Below are 24827 nucleotides of genomic sequence, written 5' to 3' on the forward strand. Positions count from 1 at the left end.
GGTGACCATGGAGTGGATAGGAAGACGAAAAAGAGTGCCATGTGGGAATGAAAAGGTTTCCAGGTTGAGGTAGTGGGTGGAGAGAGGATGGGGTGATGATAGAGGGTGAAGAGACCGCGGGGGGTGTTTGTGGGCGAGGGACAAGAGCAATCTGGGAGGAGCAGGTGGCCGAGGCAGCCGCGGAGCAGGCCTGGTCCTTCCAGGTTTCCGCCGCAATCCGCGCCTGGAGGATGCTCCCTGGCAGCGCGCGAAGACCGTGGGGAATCCAAGCAGGGTCGGTCACTGGGACGGGCGCGGCCAGGCCCGGGAAATCCATGAAGAGGACCGACAGCGGGTCCTGCTGCCGCCGCCGCCGCTGCGGCTGCAGCTGCTGCCGCCGTGCGTCCCGCCGGGCGCACCGCGCGCCCTACTGGCCAGGGGACGCGGCTCGAGCCCCACCGCCCTCGCGGCGCTCCCCTGGCCGGGCACGACGGCGTCCCGAGGCGGCCGGGAGCTGGGCGGCGGCGGCCGAGGAGGAGGAGGAGGAGGCAGCCGCGGCGGCCGCACCCTGGATGAGGTGAGAGACCCGCGGGAGCCCCGGAGGCTGCGGTCCGCGCGGGGAGCGGGGGCGCGCGGCGCGCTGGGCGGGAGGACCGTTCCCGGGGCTGGGCCCCGGGGGCTGAAGGGGTTGGCGCCGAGGGCCATCAGCTAGGACAGGGGTTGCAGGGCACCGGGCAGAGGGTTTGCGGGGCGTTGATGCGGCCGGTGGCGGGGCAGAGCGGAGAAAAGCCAGTGGGGGAGTTGCCTAGAAATCAAGGTGTGGCTCCGCGTTATACCGGACTAAAGCTGGGGAAACGCGTCTCTGTCCCATCCAAGGTCTTTGCCGGATGCGTAGACGCCCGTTTTGTTGGTGGAGATGAGGTTGAAGGCCATGTCTGTTGATGGAGAGATGAGCACATGATGCAGAAGGCCATGCCAGGGTGGAAGCATTAGGGAAGGTAAAAGCAGATCAGGAAACGCGCGCGAGTACGCGCTGCTTTCTCTCACACCCTCTTTATCTGTGTATCTATATAATTTTTATTTATCTAAGAGACAAACAACACGGTGGGGTTGGTGATGGTTCTTTCTTCCTAGGCCACCTCTCTTCCCCTGCAGAGCTGTGGCCATGCCTGTTGGCCGGATGACGCGTGCAGGACAATCTCCACTTAACCCAGCCCCTTCCTTTGCGCTGAAATGGAAGACTGGACAGATTAGGCCCACATTTTCTTCTTGTAGCATCAGCAGGACAAAAATCTGCCATGCATATGATGTTTTGGAAAAGAGATTGTGCTACCGCCGTTTTTGAAACAAGCCTTTCCTTGCCTTAGCATTTTTAGCTTACTCTTTTATGGGAACCCAGGAGTCCCAAATCATGCTGCAGGGCAGTGGTGGCTTTGGTCTCTAAGCTGCCGTCTACTAACTGGAAAATGAAAAAAGTAACTTGGTTTCTCTGGGCCTCAATTTCCTATGCATAAAATCACGATTTGGATCTTTTGAGGATTAATTACAGAACGAAATATTAATGGAATCTGTTTTCTGTGTTTAGGACTATGCTTTATTTGTGAATTAGGAAACTAGTTTATTCACACTTCGTTGTATTTACTCATCACACTGCCCACTGTGAGAAAACTGAGTCAAAGTCATTCAATTGACAGTGCTTAATGGAATCATATGACTATTAAGATACCCATAAAAAATTACTGCTTTTAAGAAAGTATGAGGCCACACCTAAAACTAATATAACACTGTCTGTTAACTAACTGGAATTAAAATTAAAACTTAAAAAAAATAAGGAACAAGGCAAAAGTATTCATTATTTGATTTTTTATAACATGGAATTTTAGCCCAAACAATTACTTTTTTTTTTTTTTTAACATGTGTATCTCTGCAGTGTTGAATAGTTTTCACAGACTACTTTGGGTTTTTTTTTTTTTTAAAGCTTGAAACAAAAAAATTTTAATCTGAACATATATCTATAATTTAAAGTCTTTTTAACTGTTTATACATACACTGTGGTGAATGCTTTTCATCAAAAGAGCAATGCTATTGCAAAATTTAAAATGGATCATGACTCATTATAAAGATGTGATTTTTTTTTTTTTTTTTTTTTTTACCGTCTTTGGTAACAAAAAGTTACCAAATTAGAATTTGGTTCTCTACATTGTGGTTTAATTGTTTAAATAGACAGCACACTTTAATTATTTCCTTAATGGCTATTCATCTGACAGATCTCCGTATTCATCTTAGTTGATGTAATGAGGAGCCTTGAAATGTTTTTTTTTTTTTTTTTTTTTAACATTTTAGGAATTCCCAAATGAAACTGTGTCAGGAACTTCACTGAGGTTGGTGCTACTCTGACCCCCATTGAAAAATTCTCTAGGAATGCACAGCATTTTTTTTTTTTAAGTTTAGTTATTTATTTGAGAAAGAGAGAGCACGAGCAGGGGAGGGGCAGAGAGAGAAGGGGAGAGGGAGAATCCCAAGCAGGCTCCACACTGTCACTGCAGAGCCAGATGCAGGGCTCGAACCCATGAACCATGAGATCATGACTTGAACTAAAGTCAGATGCTTAGCCAACTGAGCCACCCAAGCACCCCTGTGTGGCATACTTTCATTTTTTATTCTTTTTTAAGGAGGCTTCACCCCCAACGTGGGACTTGAACTCACAACTCCACAATCAAAAGTCAAATGCTCTACCAATGGAGCCAGCAGGGTGCCCCTTTACTTTTGAAAACACACCTGTCTTATCTACAGTATTAGAGGTTTATGAGTATGAGAGACTTGTCCTTGAGAAGGGGCGTTTTTGGTATCTAATTTTCTGACTATCAAATCAGTTTTAAAAATGGAAGAAAACACCTCTGCACATTACCCAGATTCAATTTACTTCTGTTATTTATTGAGCAACGATGGTGGAGGCCAGGACAAAACTGGATGCAAAACTGCCCTCAAGTAGCTCAGAATCTATAGCTCTACACCAGTTATGGAGTAAGTGCTATAACAGAAGGGTGAAGTGGGAAAATGAGAAATAAATAAATTAATAAATAAATGAATGAATGAATTAAAAGGATCTCTTCAGGGAAAATGGACTGTGTCCTAAGAAGCCATCCAAGGTGACATTATCTTGGAAAATATGTTAGAATCTGGTCTTGGGGCACCTGGGTGGCTCAGTCGATTGGGCATCCGACTTTGGCTTAGGTCATGATCTCACGGTTCATGGGTTCGAGTCCTGCATTGGGCTCTGTGCTGACATCTCAGAGCCTGGAGCCTGTTTCAGATTCTGTGTCTCCCTCTCTCTCTACCCCTCCCCCACTCTCTCTCTCTCTCTCTCTCTCTCTCAAAAATAAGCATTAAAAAAATAAAAAAAAAAAGAATCTAGTCTTACCTTGTCGAGTCTGTTTCTCAGGCTGATATTAAACAAATCCACAAGACTGCTATCTAAACCCAGAATGACAAATTATTATGAGGATTTATTCTCAAAAATTAAAATGAGGATTCTAACATCTCGGGGAACTAGACCCTCTTCTGTTACTCTAGTAAGGTCTCTTGGCATACTTGCCACATTTGGAAAACAAATTATAACCAAAAGATTGTTTATGAAACTTGAATTTAAAACAAGGGAAAGTAATCAGTGGATTCCAGATTTTGTAAACTTTAATAGCTTTAAACAGAGTTACAGGATACAAATGGGTTCTTTATTCCCCGGATGGTGAGAGTGCACCTCTCTTCTCATGTACTCCCTCTCTGTTTCTATCTCTGAGCCACTAATATTTTCAATTAGGTAATAATCTGTTTGGCTCGGGAATCCTTGTGTGGTTCCAAGTGCTGGCACAGCTTTTCTCTGAACCGGTTTGTCTTAATTGTAAACTTTACATTTCAAAATGCAAGCTTACTTTCTTTTAGGTGAAATTCATGATGGGGGTAAGGAAGTGGGGTCAGGGCATTTTGTTACAGCACCTACATGCTGGCATTATGAGCCAGATGGTTAATGGCTACTGAATGTGGTGCTAAGAACCAGAGGACCAGAGAGGGCTTCACACACACACAGGAGGTGAATTTTGTCTGGCCTAACAAAATAATGAAGCCAGGTTGGGTGGGAAGCAAATTTTAGCAGAGGGATAAAAACAGATGTATGGCCCTGGGAAAATGCTTTCTTGAAGTGAGACCCTGGATAGAACTTTTCAATGAGGATTTAATTCAAAAGTGATCCTCTCTCGGGGCGCCTGGGTGGCTTGGTCGGTCGAGCGTCCCACTTCGGCTCAGGTCATGATCTCACAGATCATGGGTTCAAGCCCCACATCGGTTCTGTGCTGACAGCTTAGAGCCTGGAGCCTGCTTCAAATTCTATGTCTCCCTCTCTCTCTGCTCCTCCCCCACTCTTGCTCTGTCTCTCTCTTTCCTTCAAAAAGAAATAAAAACATTAAAAAAAATTTTTTTTTCAGAAGTGATCCTCTCTCAAGTATACAGTTGTTTAAGAAGAGGAATTAACTGAGTTGCCAGCTGCCTCTGGGTGCATTTTTGAACCCTAGTAGTTTGCATGTTTAGGTGGATAACCTGGAACCAGCAGACAACTGTCGGGGGTAATGATGTCAGAGAAGGTTAACTTTCTAACATCAAACTTCAACCATTATGTCTCTTTAGCCATCTCTCTTTTTGTCATTATTATTTTGTTACTGCTGTATTGAGATATAATTGACATAAAATAAACTGGGCAGATTTGGGGCACCTGGGTGACTCAGTCGGTTAAGCGTCCAACTTTGGCTCAGGTCACGATCTCATGGTTTGTGAGTTCGAGCCTTGTGAGTTCGAGCCCCGCATTGGGCTCTATGCTGACAGCTCGGAGCCTAGAGCCTGCTTCGGATTCTGTGCCTCCTTCTCTCTCTGCCCCTCCCCACTTGTGCTCTGTTCTCTCTGTCTCTCAAAAATAAATAAATGTTAAAAAAAAATTTTAAATAAACTGGGCAGATTTAAAGTGTATGATTGGAAAAGTTTTGATACATGCATGTATCTGTGAAATTATCACATGCTTATCATCCCCAAAAGTTTCCTTCTTCCCTTTTATAATCCTCCCTGCTGTCTCTTGCCCCCCTAACACACAGGCAATCAACCACTGATCTGCTTTCTGTTGCTCTGTTAGCTCGCATTTTCTAGAAATTTATATACATGGAATCATATAGTAAGTACTCTTTGTTTCTGTCTGGGCTTCATTCACTCAGCATAATTATTCTGAGTTTTATCCACGACGTTGTGGGTAGCAATAGTTTGTTTTCTTTTGTTACTGAGTAGTATTCCCTTGTATGGATATGCCACAGGTTGTTTATTTATACACCAGCTGTTTTATTATTTCCATTTTTTTAGCTATTACAAACAAAACTGCTGTGAACATTCATGTACAAGTCTTTTTGTGGACCTATGCCTTCATTTTCTTAGGTAAATTTCAAATAGTAGAGTAGTAGGCATATGTTTAACATTTTAAGATACCACCAAACTCTTTCTCAAAGGGATTGTACCTTTTTATTTCCCACTAGCAATATATGAAGGTTCCCACTTCTCCACATTCTTGCAAACACTTATCATTGTCTGTCTTTTTTATTATAGCCATTCTAGTGTGTGTGAAATGGTATCTTATGGTTTTGATTTGCATTGCCCTAGTGACTACTGACATTGAACATTTTTTGTGTCCTTAATTACCATCTGTATATTTTTGGTGAAGTGTCTATTGAAATCTTTTGCCCATTTTTTTATTGAGTTGTTTGCTTTTTTTGTGATTAAATTTGGGAGTTCCTACGTATCTGAAATACAAGTCTTTATTATAGAGGTACTTTGTAAGTATGTTGTCCCAATCTATATCTTGTCTTTCTATGTTAATAAGTGTCTTTTGAAGACCAGAAATCTTTAAATTTTGCCAAATAAGCCCAAACTATCAAACTGTTCTTTCATGTTCTAAGAAAGTGCTGCTTAACCCAAGGTCACAAAAATATTCTATGTTTTCTTCTAGAAATTTTACAGTTTTACATTTTATGCTTGGTTTATGACTCATTTCAAGCTAACTTTTGTATGAGGTACAAGGTATTGATCAAGGTTCATTTTTTGCATATAGATTTCCACTTATTCCAACATTGTTTGTTGAGAACCCTGTTCTTTCTCCATTTAATTTCCTTGGCAATTTATTGAAATCTATTGATCAAACATATGTGGGTCTATGTCTGAATTTTCTACTCTGTTCCATTCATCTATTTGTCTACTTTAAGACCAATACCATTTGTTTTGAAGTCCACTAACTTTATTGATATAAAAAACTTTGCAGAGACATAAAAGGAGCCACATAGCATAAAACAGACTAGAGACGGAAGTGGGGGTGAGGGAAAGGCTGAGAATCCACTCAGACAAGCTGATAATTGTCTACATGAAACTGGCAGGGGAAGAAGAAGGGAGATGCATGTAAGAGTCCGAAAAAAATTCCAAAAAAGCTGAAATGGGGAGGGGAGCGAACTCCCCAAAGATCTTGAAGTATATCACAGGTGAGTATGACAACAGCAATATCTTCCTTCGTAGAGGACAGTGGGGGAGTCCCCACATGGCTGCAAACTCTGGAGACCCAGTGCTGGGACTAGAGATTGGGGGCTCCCTAGAGAGCCTCACAGAAAGGTGTCACACCACTCTGGGAGGCACCCGAAGCAGTCCCAGGATTGCGGGGCATTGGCACCGTGTGTGTCCTTGAGCCATTCCCAAAGAGATCTTCGTCTTTCTTTAGCACCAGAAACTGGCCAAGGACACCACGTAGGCCTTGTCAAAGCCCCCTTCCTCCAGCTCCTTGTCCAGAACTCCACTGATCCTGGCTAGGCTCCCTGTTGGCTCTTCCCCCATGGGCTCTGCCACAGACTCTGTGCTTTGGGAAGGTTGTCATCTTGATCAGCTTAATTGTCAGCTCTTCCCACCGCCCAGCTGCTCCTACCGATACCTCAGCCCACTCCATGCTGTCTTGATCACAGCAGCTCTTTATAAGTTTTAAAATCTTGTAGTGAAAGTCCTCCAACTTTGTCCTTCTTTTTCAAAATCATTCTGGCTATTCTAGGTCCTTTGTATTCTCATACACATTTTAGAATCTACTTGTCAGTGTAGACAAAAAGCCTGCTGGTGATTCGACTGGGATCACATTGACCCTATAGATTGATTTGGAGAGGATCAATATTTCAAAAATACTGAGTCTCCCAATCCATAAACATGGTGCATATCTCCATTTATTTTGATGAGTGGTTCTCAGTTGGGGGTAACAGATATAACAGTATCTAGACACATTTTTGTGGGTTTTTTTTGGGGATGTGTGTGTGTATTTGGACACATTTTTGTTTATCATACCTCAGGGCAAGGGTGATTCGGGCATCTAGTAGATGAAGGTCAGGAATGCTGGTAAACGTTCTACAAAGCACAGAACAGTCCCTACAATGAAGAATTATCCAATCCAATAATAATAATAATAATAATAATAATAATAATGTCTTTAATTTCTCTCACCAGTGTTTTGTTTTTAGTGTATCCTAGTCATGTATCTTAGAGACACATATGCCTAGATTCTTCATATTGTTGATTCTCTTATAGTTGATAATATCTTAAAATTTTCAATTTCTGATTGTTTATTGCTAGTTTATATTGATTTTTCCCTATTGATTTTGTATCCTGTAGCTTTGCTAAATTCACAGTTTAGTTCTAAGAGATTTTTTTTATAGATTTGATAGGATTTCTACATGATGATGTCGTCCCCCCAAGAAAGAGAGATGATATTTTAATCCTCTTTCCAATCTCTATGTCTATCTGTCTGTCTGTCTGTGTGTTGTTTGTCTTTGCCTTATTGCACTAGCTAGAGCCTCCAGTACAAAGTTAAACTGAAATAGTGAGAGCAAACATCTCTGCCTTGTTCCTGATCTTAGGAGGAAGGCATTCAGTTTTTCACCATTATGTGTGATATTACCTGCAGATTTTCCATAGGTGCCTTTTATCACATTGAAAAAGTTCCCTTCTAGTCATAGTTTTCTGAGGATTTTCATTAGCAATGGATGCCTAATTTTACATCTGTTGAGATTATTGTATCATTTTCTCCTTCTACATTCTGTTAATCTGGTGAATTACAATGATTGATATAAGAATGTTAAAATTGGGGCATCTGGATGCCTCAGTTGATTGGGCGTCCAACTCTTGATTTTGGTTCAGGTCATGATCCCAGGGTCATGGTATTGAGCCCCAGGTCTGGCTCTGTGCTGAGCATGGAGCCTGCTTGAGATTTTCTTTCTCTCCCTCTGCCCCTCCCTCCCTCTCTTTCTCTCTCTCTCTAAAATTAAAAAAAAAAAAATGTTAACATCAATGTTGGGTGCCTGGGATATATCCCACTTAGTTATGATTTACTATACTTCCTATATATTGTTGGATTAGATCTACTAAAATTTTGTTAAGAATTTTTGGGGCACCTGGTTGGCTCAGTGGGTTAAGCTTCCGACTCTTGGTTTCGACTCAGGTCACAATCTCACTGTTCGTGGGTTCGAGCCCCGCATCAGTCTCCGTGCTGATGGTGCAGAGCCTACTTGGGATTCTCTCTCTCCCTCTGTCTCTCTGCTTCTACCCCACTCATGATTGCTTGCTCTCTCTCTCTCTCTCTTAAAAATAAGTAAACATTTTAAAAAATTAAGAATTTTTGCATCTGTGTTCATGGGGGATATTGGTTTGTATTCTCTATTTACAATAACTTTGTTTGGATTTTGTATAAGGACAATATTGGCCTCAAAAAATGAGTTGGGGGCACCTGGGTGGCACAGTCGGTTGGTTGAGTGTCCAACTCTTGGTCTTGGTTCAGGTTATGGTCTCACAGTTCTGGGTTCAAGCCCCACATCAGGCTCTGCATTAATGGTGCGAAGTCTGCTTGGGATTCTGTCTCTCCTTCTCTCTGCCCCTGCCGGCTTGCGTGCACACTCTCTGTCTCAGAATAAATAAATAAACTTAAAAGAAAAAAGAGTTGGAATTCCCACCTCTTCAATATTGGGGGAGAGTTTGGGTAGAAATTGCATTATTGCTTCCTTAAATGTTTGATAGTATTCACTAGTAAAGACTTTTAAGCCTAGATTTTCCTTCTGGGAAGGTTTTTAATTACAAATATAATTTCCTTAATAAATATAGGTCTATTTAGCTTATCTGTTTCTTCTGGGGAGAGTTTTGTTAATTTGTTTCTTCCAAGAAATTTGTTCATTTTTTCTAAGTCGTCAAACTTATTGCCATAAATTTAAAATTTTTGCAAATTGAAACATAATTTTCTTATTAGTCTTTTAATATTTGTAGAGTCTGCACTGATGTCACCTTTCTCATTCTGCATATTGGTTATTTGTGTCTTCTCTTTTTGTTTCGATAAACTTGATCTGAAGTTTATCAGTTTTATTTACCTTTTCAGAAAACCAGCTTTGGCTTCACTTAATTTCTCTATTGTTTTTAGTGTTTTGAGTTTATGTGCTTTACCCCTGGTCCTTATTATTTCCTTTCTTCTTACTTTGAATTTCATTTGCTCTTCCCTTTTCAGTTTCTTAAAGTGGATGGCTAGATCATTGATTTAAGACCTTTCTTTTCTACTTCAACTTCTTTGGTTCTGTAAATTTCATTCTAAGTACTGCGTTAGCTCTATGCCACAAATTTTTATATCTCCTGAATTCATTTTCATTCAGTTTAAAATAACTTCTCTTTTCACTTTTGGTTTCTTCTTTGCTCTGTGGGTTATATAGAAGTGTGTGTCTTGTTGTATGGAAACCAATTTGACAATAAATTTCATTAAAAAAAAGAAGTGTGTGTTTAGTTTCAAGACATTTGAAAATATTTCAGACTTCTTTCTGCTACTGATTTCTGACATAATTCATTTGTGGTCAGAGAGCACATCTTGTATGATTTGAGTTCTTTTACATTTGCTGAGAATTGTTTTATGGCCCAGATTGTGATATGTCTTCGTAAATGTTCCTTGTGCACTGGAAAAACATGTATCCTGCTGTTGTTGAGTGGTGTGTTTTAGAAAGATCCTTTAGATCAAGTTGGTTCATTATGTTGTTCAAATTTTACATATCATTATTGACTCTGTAGCTAATTTTTTATCAATTATTGAGAGGTATTTTAAAATTTATTAATACAAATTTCAAATTTGTTATTTCTCTTTGCTTTCTGTATTTTTAAAAAAGATTCCAGGGGTGCCTGAGTGGCTCAGTCAGTTGAGCGTCCAACTCTTGATTTGGACTCAGGTCATGATCCCAGGTTGTGGGATCTCTCTCTCTCTCTCCCTCTGCCCCTATGCCCCACTCATGCACTCTCTCTGTCTCTCTAAAATAAAATTTAAAGTAAATAAATAAATAAACAAATAAATATTAAAAATAGAAGATTCCAAAACAAAGTTTTATTAGCTACATAGCTTTTCCGTGAGTTACCATTCTCCTTTTTTATTTTGTTTTTTTTTCTTTAAAATGCTAAACTCAATGGTTTTATCTTAAGTTGTGCAAAATATTGGTATTACAGAATGCTGAAATATTTTTTATGTCACTCAAAGGTTAACTGAAACATCTGAAAGGAATTGTTTTTATAAAAACATTAAAATATTAATTATTTGGGGGTGCCTGGGTGGCTCAGTCGGTTGAGCATCCGACTCAGGTAATGATCTCACAGTCAGTGGGGTCGAGCCCCACGTCGGGCTCTGTGCTGACAGCTCAGAGCCCGGAGCCTGCTTCAGATTCTGTGTCTCCCTCTCTCTCTGCTCCTCCCCTGCTCATGCTCTGTCTCTCTCTCAAAAATAAATAAAGATTAAAAAAATTAAAAAAATATATATTAATTATTTTTTACAGATCAAATAGAATTTAATTTTTGTTTGTTAGCCTATTATATTTTCATTTTGAAAGTAAAATATATCCAAAAGAGTCTAAGTAATTGGTTTTGGGCATTTCTATACCACAAAAATTTTATTTATTTATTTTTTAATTTTAAAATTTATTTTATTTTACTATTATTATTTTTAAATGTTTATTTATTTCTGAGAGAGGGAGAGAGAGAGAGAGAGAGAGAGGGAGAGAAAGGCCAGGAAAGGACGGAGAGAGAAGTAGACACAGAATCTGAATCAGGCTCCAGACTCTGAGCTGTCAGCACAGACCCGACGCGGGGCTCGACCCACTGACGGTGAGATCATTACCTGAGTCGGATGCTCAACCGACTGAGCCACCCAGGCGCCCCCACAAAAAGTTTTTTGATAAGCACATCCTGATACTGTGCTAGAGGCAGAGTTATTTCGTTTCTAGATTAGCCAATCTCCTTGTTATACATTGTATATCATGGCAAACAATTAGAGCACCACCCACAGTTTTAGATTTCAGTCTGTATTACCACTCTTCCCAGAGGTTTGCTCCTGGTGGTATAAAGAAGAGAAGTAGCGGTATGAACAGTTTGAGGACTAAGCCTTGAGAAGATAGCAATGAGATAATAATGCCTTTCTAAATTGAATCAACATCATTAGAACTGCTATGGACATGAGCTTAAAGTGCCTTTTCGTCCCCTTCCCTAAAATGTGGAGACTCCATTTATCCCTAACCTAATGCAGGTACCATGGACCATATTTCCAGTGCCCGTTGTGATTTATAAATCCTAATCTTTTCATTAATCTGACGGAGAGTCTTTTAACTTTGAAGGATACCCGAAAGAGCTTTATTGCACTTCAGAATTTGAAAGTGCCCTGAAATCTGTCCTTTAAAAAATTCTCTGCACTTTTTTTTGTGCTATAAGAATCTTAGATGCATTAAAGAAAAGATTCTTATGTGTGTTAGCCTGTGATTTTTATCTCCAGCTAATATAAATTATACCTAAACTTTAATTTTAAACATTTTTTAAGTTTATTGATTTATTTTGAGAGAGACAGACAGAGAGCAAGTGTGAGCAGGGAAGGGGCAGAGACACAGGGAGAGAAAGAGCCTGACATGGGGTTGGTCTCTGGAACCGGAAGATCATGACCTGAGCTGAAGTCAAGAGTCAGACGCTTAACTGAGCGCCCCGGGTGCCCCAGAAGTTGATTTTATTCTAAGGACATTGGGAAACGAAGGAAGGGTTTGAAGCAGAACCATGATATGATCTGGAAAAATAGTTAAAAATATCACTGTGCTTTTGTAGAATACACTTTGAGAGGCCAAGAATGGAAGCAGAGGAAGCTGCTTTGAAGACTGTTGCAGTAAGTAGACCAGGTGTGAGATAGGCTGATTCATATAGGGTGACCGTATAGTGGTCAGGCTGGTAAGAAGCGAACAGATTCCAAATATATTTTGGGGGGCATAGCCAACAGAATCAATGGGGTATTGGATGAGGGGAATGAAGTTTAAAAAGGAAACATCACAGACCTTTTTAAAAAGAATAACTTAAACCCAAAACGGCTCTAAGAAAATGAAGTCTATTTAAACTAAAGATTTTTTTTTTTCCTATTAATGGAAAAAAAGAAGATTAGTTTTCCCCCACAGCCTCAGGAATTAGTTCAGGGATAGGCACTGGACTCAAACGGGATTCTTCAGGGGCCTCCTAAAAGACACAGCCTCTGTGCTAATGCATGTGGGCCTCAGAGTGTAGGGCCTGCTGGCAGATAACTCACTGCCTTGCAGATGCTGAAGATGAAATCAGAAGAGAAAATAACTGAGATGGAGAAACAGGACTTCACTGTACTAAGCTGCATTTGAAACACCGGGCTGAAGTTTTCTCCCCACTCATGATGAGGGTGGTGGTGGTCAGGTGATGTAAGACATCACCTCTCCAACAGGGAGGACCCTGGGTACTATCAACAAGTATCTTAACAGAGAGTTGCAGATGATAACCAGATGGAGAGCCTCACAAATAAAGGGGATTTGTACTAGATCCCACAGGAGTTCCAAACAGAATTCTGCAGTTTAGATCCTGATCACTGACATGCATGGCAACCACAGTATCATTGTCATTGTGATCGTTACTGCATGTGTAATGTGCGTTATTAACAATTATTAGGGAGCACTTGCTACATGCCAAGCCACAGTTTAAGCAATTTACATACACAATCTCATTTAATCCTCACTACAATTCTTTGAGAAAGGTATCATTATCCCCACTTTTATAGAAAGTGACACGATAACACAGTTATGAAATGGTACAAGTGGGGCTTAATTGGCAGGTGCTAACTGTATTTCATGTGCATACAAGTAATTACTTTTGTTCAGCTTGCTTTTAAAATGTTTCTTTTCAGTAACCCTAGACTTTCTCTTCCTTAAAAAACAAATCGGGGCACCTGAGTGGCTCAGTGGGTTAAGCGTCTGACTTCAGCTCAGGTCATGATCTCACGGTTCATGGGTTTGCCCTGCATCAGACTCTGTGCTGACAGCTTGGAGCCTGGAGCCTACTTCCAAGTCTCCCTCTCTCTCTGCCCCTCCCCCACTCAGGCGCGCGCGCGCGCGCGCGCGCGCTCTCTCTCTCTCACTCTCAAAAATAAATAAACATTGGGGCGCCTGGGTGGCTCAGTCGGTTAAGCAGCCGACTTCGGCTCAGGTCATGATCTTGCGGTCCGTGAGTTCGAGCCCCGCGTCAGGCTCTGTGCTGACAGCTCAGAGCCTGGAGCCTGTTTCAGATTCTGTGTCTCCCTCTCCCTGACCCTCCCCCATTCATGCTTTGTCTCTCTCTGTCTCAAAAATAAATAAACGTTAAAAAAAATTTTTTTAAATAAATAAATAAACATTCAAATAAATAAAATTAAAACAATCAAAACAGGGGCGGCTGGGTAGCCCACTTGGTTGTGTCTAACTCTTGATTTCTGCTCAGGTCATGATCCCATGGTCGTGAGATTGAGACCCGCGTAGGGCTCAGCACAGGGTGTGGAGCCTGCTTGGGATTCTCTCTGTCTCCCTCTCTCTCTGCCCCTGTCCTGCTCATGCTCTCTCTCTCAAAATAAATTAACTTAAAAAAATCAAAGCAATAACAAAAATCCTTTGATAGAGCTTTAATAAAAATGGTCTGGTCTCAAAATTGGCATAACAAGTGTAAAATGCCACTTGTTTTAAAATAATAAACTCCATTATTAAAATTTAACCTCGTGAGGATTTGCTTTCTAATTCGTACGGCATAAGTCCTGAAAACACAGAGAAATGAATGACTTATTTAAAACAAAAAGACGTTTACCTGGACGTGACTGAAAAATCTATCAAAAAACCATCAGATGGTTCCATATTCAGGTTAATAAAAATGGGTGAATTGTACATTTCAAAGGAGAATCTGGGACACTATTCAAATAACAAATACTTAAAGCAAGCTGGGCTCACCGCCCAGAACAATAGGCACATGAAAAATTCACAGAATGGGGGATTTTGTCCACTGTGTGTGTGCTCAATGCACACTTACATTCGACCATACAACACTAGCTCAGAGAAAGGGGAACCAATAAAAAATGTTAACATGAACAAGTGACCTTAGTGTACAAAGAGAAACAATACCATATTTTAGCATCCTTCTCATCTCCATAATAATCAAATCTATAACATATTTTTGCCTCATTGCTGTGTAAATCTTGACTTTAGAATCTCCAACGAAATATTGCAACTAAAACGTGCAGCTTTATTATCTTAACAAGAAAGATTTTCATGGATTGTGCATACCTTCCAAAAGAAAAGAAATGTTCTTGGTAGTAATTAAAAGCACATTCTGGAGACAGAATGCTTAGGCAACGTATTTTATAGGATGGTCTTACAAAAGCGCTATTTATTGCCCCCCCCCATAATGTTGATCATAAATCCAGGTCCTATTGTGCAGCCTTAAATAAGTGCTCCAAATTCAGTGTCTTTATTTCCTGAAAAGAGAATAATAGCTTCTTTGTGAATGGGAGGCCTGGGTCTCTAACTCTACATTACCTTGGATTGGGGGGAAGTTTAGGAGTCTGTGTATCAGTTGCCTATTGCTGCATAGCCAATTACCCCAAAACTTAGTGGCTGTGATAGTAAATTGTGTGTGTCAACTTGACTGGATCACAGGATACCCAGATATTTGGCTAAACATTACTTCTGTGTGAGTCTATAAAGATGTTTCCAGATGAGATTAGCAGTTGGAATTGGCAGATGGAGTAAAGCAGATTGCCCTCCCCTGTGTAGTTGGGCGCCATCAAATCCATTGAGCGCCTAAATAGAACACAAAGAGGAAGGGAGAATTTGCTCCCCCTGCCTGAGTGCATGAGCTGGGACATCCGTCTTCTAACCTCAGACTGAGACTTATCCCATGGGTCCTCTGGTCCTGAGAACTACAACATCAGCTTTCCTGGGTCTGCACCTCCTATACAGCAGATACTAGGACTTCTCAGCCTCCACAATTGCATGAGCCAATCCCTTTCCAATACCAAGACTTTCCAAGTAAGTCTTTTTCCAATACCAAGAGTGTGATTACCAGGGATCACTGAGGGCTATCTTAGACACCGCCTACCACAGTTTGCATCCATTACAGAAACTCCTGGAAATTAGAGGAGCACCAGGATTTATTCCTTTCCTTCCTTTTGGAATGAGGCTAATACACAAACCAAGCACAAAAAGCAAGGAGGAGTGGAACCAGAGCTGAGGCCAAAGACCATGTCAAGCTATTTCCATCTGTATCCATAGAACAATATGGACTCTACTTGCTCAGTCAGCAAGCATCCTGGAAGACATTGCTGGCAGTGACTGGCTCTAGCTATCTTCCTGGATGCCTTAAGGGTTGAGGGATCAATTTCTGGACAATGTAGCCTGTTTGCAGCACAAGAGGTACACTGGTGGGAAATCTCTGCCTTCGATAACTTACTGGGAGACCACCTTGTATATAGGGTTTCCAGTGACGGTTCCTAACCACTATTCATTTACTAAAGCTGGCCCGAGAAAAGATCCTAGTTGCTGTATCCATTGTCTTTCTGACATAGTACTGTGTAACAGCACTTGCCACCAAATGAGAGTATGTTTCTAATATAAATTAACAGAGCTGCCCTCATACTGGCCAGGGCTTGGTAGAGCCAGAAACTGGGGGCATACATGCCATTAAAATAACTATTAATAACATTACTTACATTATTAATAAAACTACTTATGTTACTAATAAGAATAACTGTTGATTTTTAAACAAATAGCTTTCATAATTATTTTTCAGTATTGCATCATTTCACTCTTGAAGTAATAATTAAACTTTTATACTCTGAAGGATTAACAGAATTTCAACACGTAAAACATATAAGGAGATTTTCGCTCCAAACTATATCCAGGAAACTTGCCTGTATTTGAGAGTGAATGTTCAGATATTAACAAAAATCTAAGGGGCACACTCTATTTGTATCACTGGCTTGTCATGCTGATTAGACGTGACGGTGCCCACACAAACACAAGGTCAGAGTTGTAAGAAACAATATGGAGTCAGCATCCAGCTATTGGGTTTTCTAAAGCTGAAGCCAAATGATGGATTTGGCTCACTGGTGATGCTGAACTTTGATTCAAAATTTTATACCCTCTATTTACTCTTCTAGTTTGACACAGGGATGGCTTTTTCTCAGCCTTCAACTTTAGCTCTTCAATGGCTGCAACTTTTTTTCTCTTTTCCTTGTTTCAGTGAAACCTTAAAAGCTTTTTGTGAATTTTAAGACTTTCATGTATCTTACCTCCCTTCTGTCTCAGCTGGCCCCCAGGACTTCCCTTCTCTTTACCCCATCTCCTCAGGATTTGGTCTGTCCTAGTCTACCAGGCAGAAATCGGTCAAGGGAGACTGGAAAGAAGGCGCAATTCCTGAAAATAAAGGTGTCGGAAACTGAGTGAGACAACTGGGGCCCTGCTTTCAATCGGACTGGGCCCTGTGTTCTACTTCAATAAAAGGAAACAGGAAGCGGAGTCTGGCCCGAGGTGAAGGGACTGTCAAGAGCCTGGCAAACGGTTCACCTCTTCAGGATGAGGTTCTGAGCTGTGATTCCCATTTCCTGTCCCGAGGGTAGGTTAAAAAAAAAAGTGGCACAAAGGACCCAAGATTAGAGAGGCAGGCTGTCCCTGTGAGGCAGATATAGGTAGGCCTAGGGTGTCCCTAGGAGCCAGGCAAGTCATCTAAAGGGATATGCAAATGCCTGGTACCTGCAGACAGACTGGTAAGTAACACACATGAGTGACACAGGTCAGGTGTAAGACCCTATGGGGTAGTGTCAGTGACTGAGCACCTGGAGCATTGATGATCCATCAAAGGGCCAAGCTACAGTCTGTGAGCCTTGTTCTGTAACATAGGTCCTGCCAGCAGGGGGCACCTCTAGGTGGTTTGTTTGCACTGGCACAAGATCAGGTTAGGGTTCCATCTTGGGGATGGGCATCTCTTGCCAAAGGAGAGGCCCCAGTCTGGTGAAGTTTCCTAAGCAGCTTGAACTCAGTGGAACCTGCTTGGAGGATGTAGCATGGCTACTTTGATTTCCAGAACCATCTGTAGTCCATGTGATGGGAAAACTCAAGGTGAAGCAGACTTCATTTTTGAGTTGAGTGGGTAGGTGCCTCAAACTGAGAATGGGGCTCAGGGTTTTCTTAAAAGGGCAGATTCTTGACAATTTACATTCTAGTTAAACTGCATTAGCAGCAATTCATAAGATAAATTGTTCTTTGCACCCTCTTTAACTATCTCCCTTTCCTACCCTTGTTCCACCATCTCCCTAATGCTTGGTAAATCACAGGAACTTGCCCTTGAGACTTAACTGTTAGGGAAGGAGGCTGGATAGTCACTTTTGCCTTGTGGTGTTGTACTGGAGCTACCTGATGTCTGGCAGTTCATGATGCACAGAGCGCTGCTGCCAACAAGGTCAGCAGAACCTAGCACTTGAGATTACCAGTGAAGAGGCGTCGAAAGGTTGGGCTCTTGTCACATCATCTGGGATGAAAAACCAGGGCCCTAACCAGAGGGCAAGTAAGGCATTCACTCTCAAGATCTTGCAAACGCAGGGGCAGATCCTGCCTTTGTTTAAAATTTTGGTATTTTGGGGTGCCTGGGTGGCTCAGTCGGTTAAGCGTCCGACTTTGGCTCAGGTCATGATCTCACAGTTCGTGAGTTCGAGCCCTGCGTTGGACTCTGTGCTGACAGCTCGGAGCCTGGAGTCTGCTTCAGATTGTGTCTCCCTCTCTCTCTGCCCCTCCCCCATTCACACTCTGTCTCTCTCAAAAATAAATAAACTTTAAGAAAATAATAAATAAAATAAAATTTTGATATTTTGTTCACCATGGATTTTTCTGCACTAATTTTGTTTTTTGGAAATATTGCGCTAAGATATCATTTGATATCTTGATTACTGAATCTTTTAGGTGAAATGAATCATAGTGGTTAATGTTGAGTGTGTTTTTTATTTTCCTGAACTGTTGTGATCTAGAATGGGCTTGTTAACTCTTACAGCGTCTATACTCACTTGAACTTTACAAGGGTGAAAGACTGTTGCAGTATGCTAATTTTTTTGTCTAGGATTGCCAGATGTTTGATATTGAACTCCACAGCTCAGCATTTTGGCTTCTTCTATGCTAAAATAGAAATTAAGACAAAAGTGAATATATGCATGAGGAATTTTTCTCATTAAAATTTTTTCTTGATTGTGTGAGGCTTTCTGAGGCTCTATGTCAAAATGTATGAATCCTTGCCAGCTGGAAGACAGGACAAAACAGCTGTTCTAAACTGACAAGAAATTGGCTTCCAGTAATTCTAAGTGTAGAAGAGTGAATTCATCTTTGTTGTATATTTACCTTTGTCCTGGGGTGATTAATTTGATAAGCCTCATTAGTTGTGCAGATTTGAGCCAAAGATCTACCGCAGATACCTCCTGATATTAGTTGAGTAATTCAATGCAAATACTTCAGATTTTGTTTAATAGTGATAAAAGCAGGCCTGGGAGACATGATATATACTTTCACATAATGACAATAATTTCATAATTTCAATTACTCTTAGGAGATGGACACTGAAATATAGAAGTGAAGAGTCTGCATCTTACTTTCAAATGGTTCATCAATAATTGTGTGTGGGGTGGGGGGTGTAGAGAGAGAGACAAAAACAAATGTGACAAAATGTTAACAGGGATTTGTAAATCAACTGAAGGATTTTATAGGACTTCAGTGTACTATTTTGCAGGTTTTTGGTGTGTTTAAAATTTTTACATTTTTTTCAAAATGCAATGTTTTAAAAACAAATTTACATTCTAAATAAATATGTATACATCTACATATATATAAAAATATATACATATATCTATGAAGCAGAACACTGGGTTTTTAAAACTTTATGTATAATATCTATATATCCTTAGGTCCAATCTATGGGGCAAACAGTACACCAGGGATTGTCAGTATCTGCCAGAATTTTAAATCCAGAGAAATCCATCTTGGTTGGTCTGAGGACAGACTAGTAGGTGGCATGATACAGGAAACAAAGGCAGAGACCATAGCTGCATGTCTGTCTTCTTTTTTCCTCTTAATGTTTATTTATACTTTTGAGAGAAAGAGAGAGAGACTGAGCACACACGGGGGAGGTGCAGGGAGAGAGGGAGACACAGAATCTGAAGCAGGCTCCAGGTTCTCGGCTGTCAGCATAGAGCCTGACACCGGGCTCAAACTCACAAACTGTGAGATTAAACCAACTGAGCCACCCAGGCGCCCCATGGCTGCCTTCTTCTAAGTAATATGTTTTCTAATTCAGAATGTAACCCAAGCTCCAAACCAGATCAGGTGCAGTGCTTCATTGTTATCTCTATGGGGCTTGAAAGCGGTCTGGATTGCCTGATACGTGCTCCTTGGCCTTGGACTGGAAGTGCTTGTCCATTTCCTGGAAAATGACTCAAGCTTTAGTAATGGTGCAATTGTCATGAATGCCTTGGAAACTGTTTGTAAAGTTATTCTAGTGTTGTTTCTGGTTCCAGAAATTTATTTATTAACGTTCACATCAGTCCCTTTAAATTTTAAGACCCAATATCTATGTTCAAAGCAAGGAGAGTTATCCATGTAATTCACACAAGTCTCTCCACACTGTTCCAACCCTCTTCCTAGAAATTTGCATACCACATTTCTTGCATGATTCCCCCTCCCCCAGCATCAGATACACATAAATAGTGGGTGTTGAGAGAATGAGGGGGATTGTATGAGTAAATTACCACCAGCTGTCTGAAGGCTTGGTCATAATTTCTTTCCTTGTGGTTTTCGTTACAGCTGACAGACAGGGCTAGTTAGTGAAGGAGATGGGTCTGAATAAACACACACACACACACACACACACACACACACACACACACACACAGTCCTCAAGAAAGGGGGAGGAGGGTGGGAGACAAAAGGAGGAAAACAAGATGGAGGAAATACCCACTTTTCTCCCCCCTAAAGCCCCAGCCAGGAAGTGAGGAAAACCAGTTTATTCAGCTTCTTTGCCAGTAATTTGGCCTCATATGATAAATCAGAGAGCTAGGAAATGGAAAATCTGGGTCACTAGCATAGCCCTAGAGTGCAGTTTGGAGCGGAACTGAAATTTAAATTCACAACTTCTATACAGGGTTGGAATCCTGCCTGGTATGCAAACATTAATAAAAAAATAGTTATGATTTATTGAATGCTTAAAATGTGCTGAGCAATGAATTAAACTTTTCATATATTATCTCCTCTTGGTCTCATAACTACCCTATTAGGTAGTTATTATATTTAACCTTATTTTACGGATGAGGAAGCTAAAGCTTCCTAAAGTTTAACTTGTCAAAATCACAGGGCTGGAAATTGGTGGGGGAGGGGAGATTTTTAAATCTCTCTGATTCTAGAGCCAGTAATCAAAACTACTCTGTTGTAATGCCCGTCAGTGACACTGGCAATGCTATGAGGCTCTTCCAGATGAATGGGACTCTAAATAGTCATTCAGAGAAGATTGGGAACATTTTTCCTTCTACCAGGGAAAATTGAAATTTTTAAATAAAAGCACTATATTTTGCAGTCCTAATACATGACAAAGTTCTGTATGACTATCATCCTTCAGGACTCTACTCAGATGCTACCTTCCTTATGAAACCTTCTCTAGTTGAATTTAATTAATCACCCCCTCCTTTATCTTTTTTTTTAAGTTTATTTATTTATTTTTGAGGGGCAGAGAGAGAGAGGGGGAGAGAGAATCCCAAGCAGGCTCCGTGCTGTCAGCACAGAGCCCAAGGCAGGGCTTGACATAGGGCTTGACAGGGGGCTTGATTCCACAAATGGTGAGATCGTGACCTGAGCCAAAATCAAGAGGCAGACGCTTAACCAAGCGAGCCACCACATGCCCCATTCAGCCCCTCCTTTAAATTCCTCTTCGTACCGTTATTGCAGCACTTCACACAATCTGATCTGTATTGTTGTTTGATGAATGCCTGACTAATTTCCCTCACTGGATTTTAAAAACATAGCACCATGCCTAGCATATGCTCAGTACATGTTTGTCGAACTAATGTTGAATTGAACGAACTAGAGTAATCAAATTGCCTGAATTTTATCAGCTCGTGGGAATAAATGAAGTCCCGTGAACATTAGCTACCTCTGAACTCCCACCTGTTCCTTTAGGAAATGGAGTCTTTCACAAATTCCCCCGGACCCCACACAAGTATTTCTGCTAATCCCAGAGGTTGTTTCCCAGGCTCTCATAAACCGCTCCTAGTACTGATCTCTGTTGCTCTGAGGCACAGCTGCCGCTTTGCCGACCATGTATGGTCCTAGACTCACACATCCCCTGGCCCCTGCCCCACTCCAGAAGGGCAGATCTTGCAATTCATACACATACACCCTCTTCTCTTCAGGTTACTTGCATGGTCTGGGAAACCAGGCACATCCATCCAAGCTTCAGTTCTGCCCACTTAGGTTGCTCTGTTTCACTCCCAATACAGATAACAGATCTGAATTTATGAACTCAGTTGGACAGTTTTTCACCACATGAAAGCTCCAATTTTCTTATACCTGGGAACCTGCTTCTTACCTGCCTGTCAGTCTCTCTGAGGCCCCATTTCCTCATTTATAAAAGAAGGTTGCCTTGCTGGGATGCTCTCTTAACACAGCTTGGTTTCTCCTCGTCACACCTATCAGCATCTGGCATATTGGAGATACTGCTTTCTTTATTGTCTGTCTATACCAGTAGACTGTAAACTCCATGAAAACAGGGTCTTGTTTGTTTGTTTGTTTTACTGCTATGCCCCTAGTATGCAGAATAGTGCTTGACGCACAGTTGTTCTCAGTGATTTTTGAATGAATGAGTGAATAATGTATCAGGATTATTATGCACATTTTAAGGCGTTGTTCCAGTCATCTATTTCTGCATAGCGGTGTATTTCAAAACTTTGTGGCTTGAAACAACAGCCGTTTTATTAGATCTTTTGATTTTGTGGGTCAGGAATTTGAACAAGTCTCAGCTGTACCATGTAGCATTGACCAGGTCTCTCTGAAGGTCCCAGAACAACTTCACTGACATCAGGTGTGGGATGTGAGTGATGCCTGATGCCTGATGCCCGATGCCTTCTTGGGGGCTGCTGGATGATGTTTCACATGTGGTCTCAGAGCCTCACTACATGGTGGCTCCACCAAGGTAGTCAGACTTGGTTTACGGCAGCTTAGAATAACAAGAGGTTCAGGGAGAGGCTGCAAGACCTCCTATTGCCCAACCTCGGCACTTATGACCTAGCACCACATGCTATTGGTCAAACAATTCACTAAAACCATCCCAGATTCAAGGGGAGGAGAATTAGACCCCACCTCTTTTTAAAAAATATTTACTGGGGCGCCTGGGTGGCGCAGTCGGTTAAGCGTCCGACTTCAGCCAGGTCACGATCTCGCGGTCCGGGAGTTCGAGCCCCGCGTCGGGCTCTGGGCTGATGGCTCAGAGCCTGGAGCCTGTTTCCGATTCTGTGTCTCCCTCTCTCTCTGCCCCTCCCCCGTTCATGCTCTGTTTCTCTCTGTCCCAAAAATAAATAAACGTTGAAAAAAAAAATTAAAAAAAAAAAAAATAAAAAATATTTACTTATTTTTGGGAGAGCGCAAGTAGGGGAGGGGCAGAGAGAGGGGGACAGAAGATCCAAAGCAGGTTCTGTGCTGACAGGCTGACAGCAGAGAGCCCAATATGGGGCTCGAACTCATGAACCGTGAGATCATGACCTGAGCCGAAGTCGGTGGCACAACTGACTGAGCCACCCAGGTGCCCCTAGACCCCATTTCTTAATGGGAAAAGTAGCAAAGTATTTTCAGCCATCTTTACTTCACCACATTCCTGCATCCTTTGGCCACAAGTGTTGCCACATGCATAAGTCCCTCCCTTCCAAATTCCCCCAAAATTGCATAACATTTACTGTATCAGCTCAAAAGTCCAAAATTTTACCATACAAATCAAGTTCAGGTGAAGATGAGGTTCCTGGGGTGTATAGCTGCTTGAGTTCCATTCCTGTTGATCTGAAGACCTCTTGGTCTGCCCTCTGGGCTCTTGGTTCCCATTCTTTGAACCATTCTTCTTTTTCTGTAAGAAATGGTCCTTTTTTGCAGTTGGGTAACTTTCTCAGCTTGCTTGCTCTCTTTGACAGCTTGAGGGTCCAAAGGCATCTTTTCATTATGTACTGTCCTAATCCCTTTCAGGCTGTGCTGGTACAATTCACTTAAAAACTTTGAGTGCATCTTTTGTGCTAATTATAACCAACTCCTCTAGACAAAAGCCATACCCACATTTCATTCCAAAGCAAGCTCTTCTCTTCCTTGGGCTACCTACGAAGCTGCCGTGGGAGAATGGGCCCTTAAAATTCTTACAAGCTTGAGGCACACCCTCAAGATTCTTTTTTTTTTTATGTTTATTCATTTTTGAAAGAGAGCATGAGGAGACAGGGACACAGAGCAAGGGGACAGAGGGTCTGAAGCAGGCTCTGTGCTGAGAGCAGCAAGCCTGATACAGGGCTCAAATTCACGAACCCCCAAGAGATCATGACCTGAGCTGAAGTCAGACACTCAGCTGACTGAGCCAGGGTCCCCCACCCTCAAGATTCTTATAGGCCTTTTTGTTAAATTGAAATGGTATATGAGGCACCACCTTAAATCTTTTGAGGTATGAACCACGAGTCTAACAGTCATATCTTGGATTTGATTTTTGCCCTGAAACTACTTTTTAATTTGAAAGCTTTTGCTGTCTAGAGAGATTGAAATGACAGGCAGTTTGACTTGGTTCAATATAAAGTCCTGGTTCTTTATATTTCCTCTAAATTCTGCTTACAAAGGGCATGGTTCTTTTTCTTTTTTAACCCACCTTTTTCTATCCATACCTTGTCATATGTGGTTAAAAGAAACCAGTTATCACTTGAAATTCTATCTAAAAATTTCCTTTGCCAGACCTACCCATTCATTAGGAATATTGTCTATTTTCCACATTCTCAACTGGTAATGGTTTTACTAAATTTCTGCCACGACAGGGGCACTTGGTTGGCTCGGTCAGTGAACTGTCTGAGTCTTGATTTTGGCTGAGGTCATGATCTCATGGTTCGTGGGTTCGAGTCCCGAGTCGGGCTCAGCACTGACAGTGCGGATCCTGCTTGGGATTGCTCTCTCTCATCTCTCTCTGCCCCTCCCTCCCTCTCACTCAAAAATAAATAAATACTCCTTAATATATAAATGAACTTATTTATTTATTTATTTATTTATTTATTTATTTATTTATTTCTGTCATGACATAACACAGGGCATTTTTTTTTTAGCACCTAATAATATTTTCTTCACTGTCCAGTCTCTCCAGCAGTTCCTGTGGTGCCTAAATGAGGTGTCTCCTGATTGGATGGAACCCCC

General features: G+C 41.4%; 1 protein-coding gene and 1 pseudogene across 15 annotated transcripts in view; one reads left to right on the forward strand and one right to left on the reverse strand.

The window, feature by feature from the left end:
• The first annotated feature begins 299 nt into the window (after nt 1-299).
• The window catches only part of PDE4DIP (phosphodiesterase 4D interacting protein), a 225903-nt gene continuing 201375 nt past the window's right edge, over nt 300-24827 (forward strand). For all 15 annotated transcript variants that reach the window (XM_040471481.1, XM_040471488.1, XM_040471485.1 and 12 more), the window contains exon 1: nt 300-556. In XM_040471481.1, coding sequence (XP_040327415.1) covers nt 315-556 — 242 coding nt within the window. In that variant the 5' untranslated portion in view covers nt 300-314. The remainder of the gene's footprint in view (nt 557-24827) is intronic.
• LOC121027811 (barrier-to-autointegration factor-like) lies at nt 6586-7828 on the reverse strand (annotated as a pseudogene).

This window comes from Herpailurus yagouaroundi, unplaced genomic scaffold (genome assembly GCF_014898765.1).
Source record: "Herpailurus yagouaroundi ecotype Mexico unplaced genomic scaffold, PumYag 77, whole genome shotgun sequence".
Lineage (NCBI taxonomy): Eukaryota > Metazoa > Chordata > Mammalia > Carnivora > Felidae > Herpailurus > Herpailurus yagouaroundi.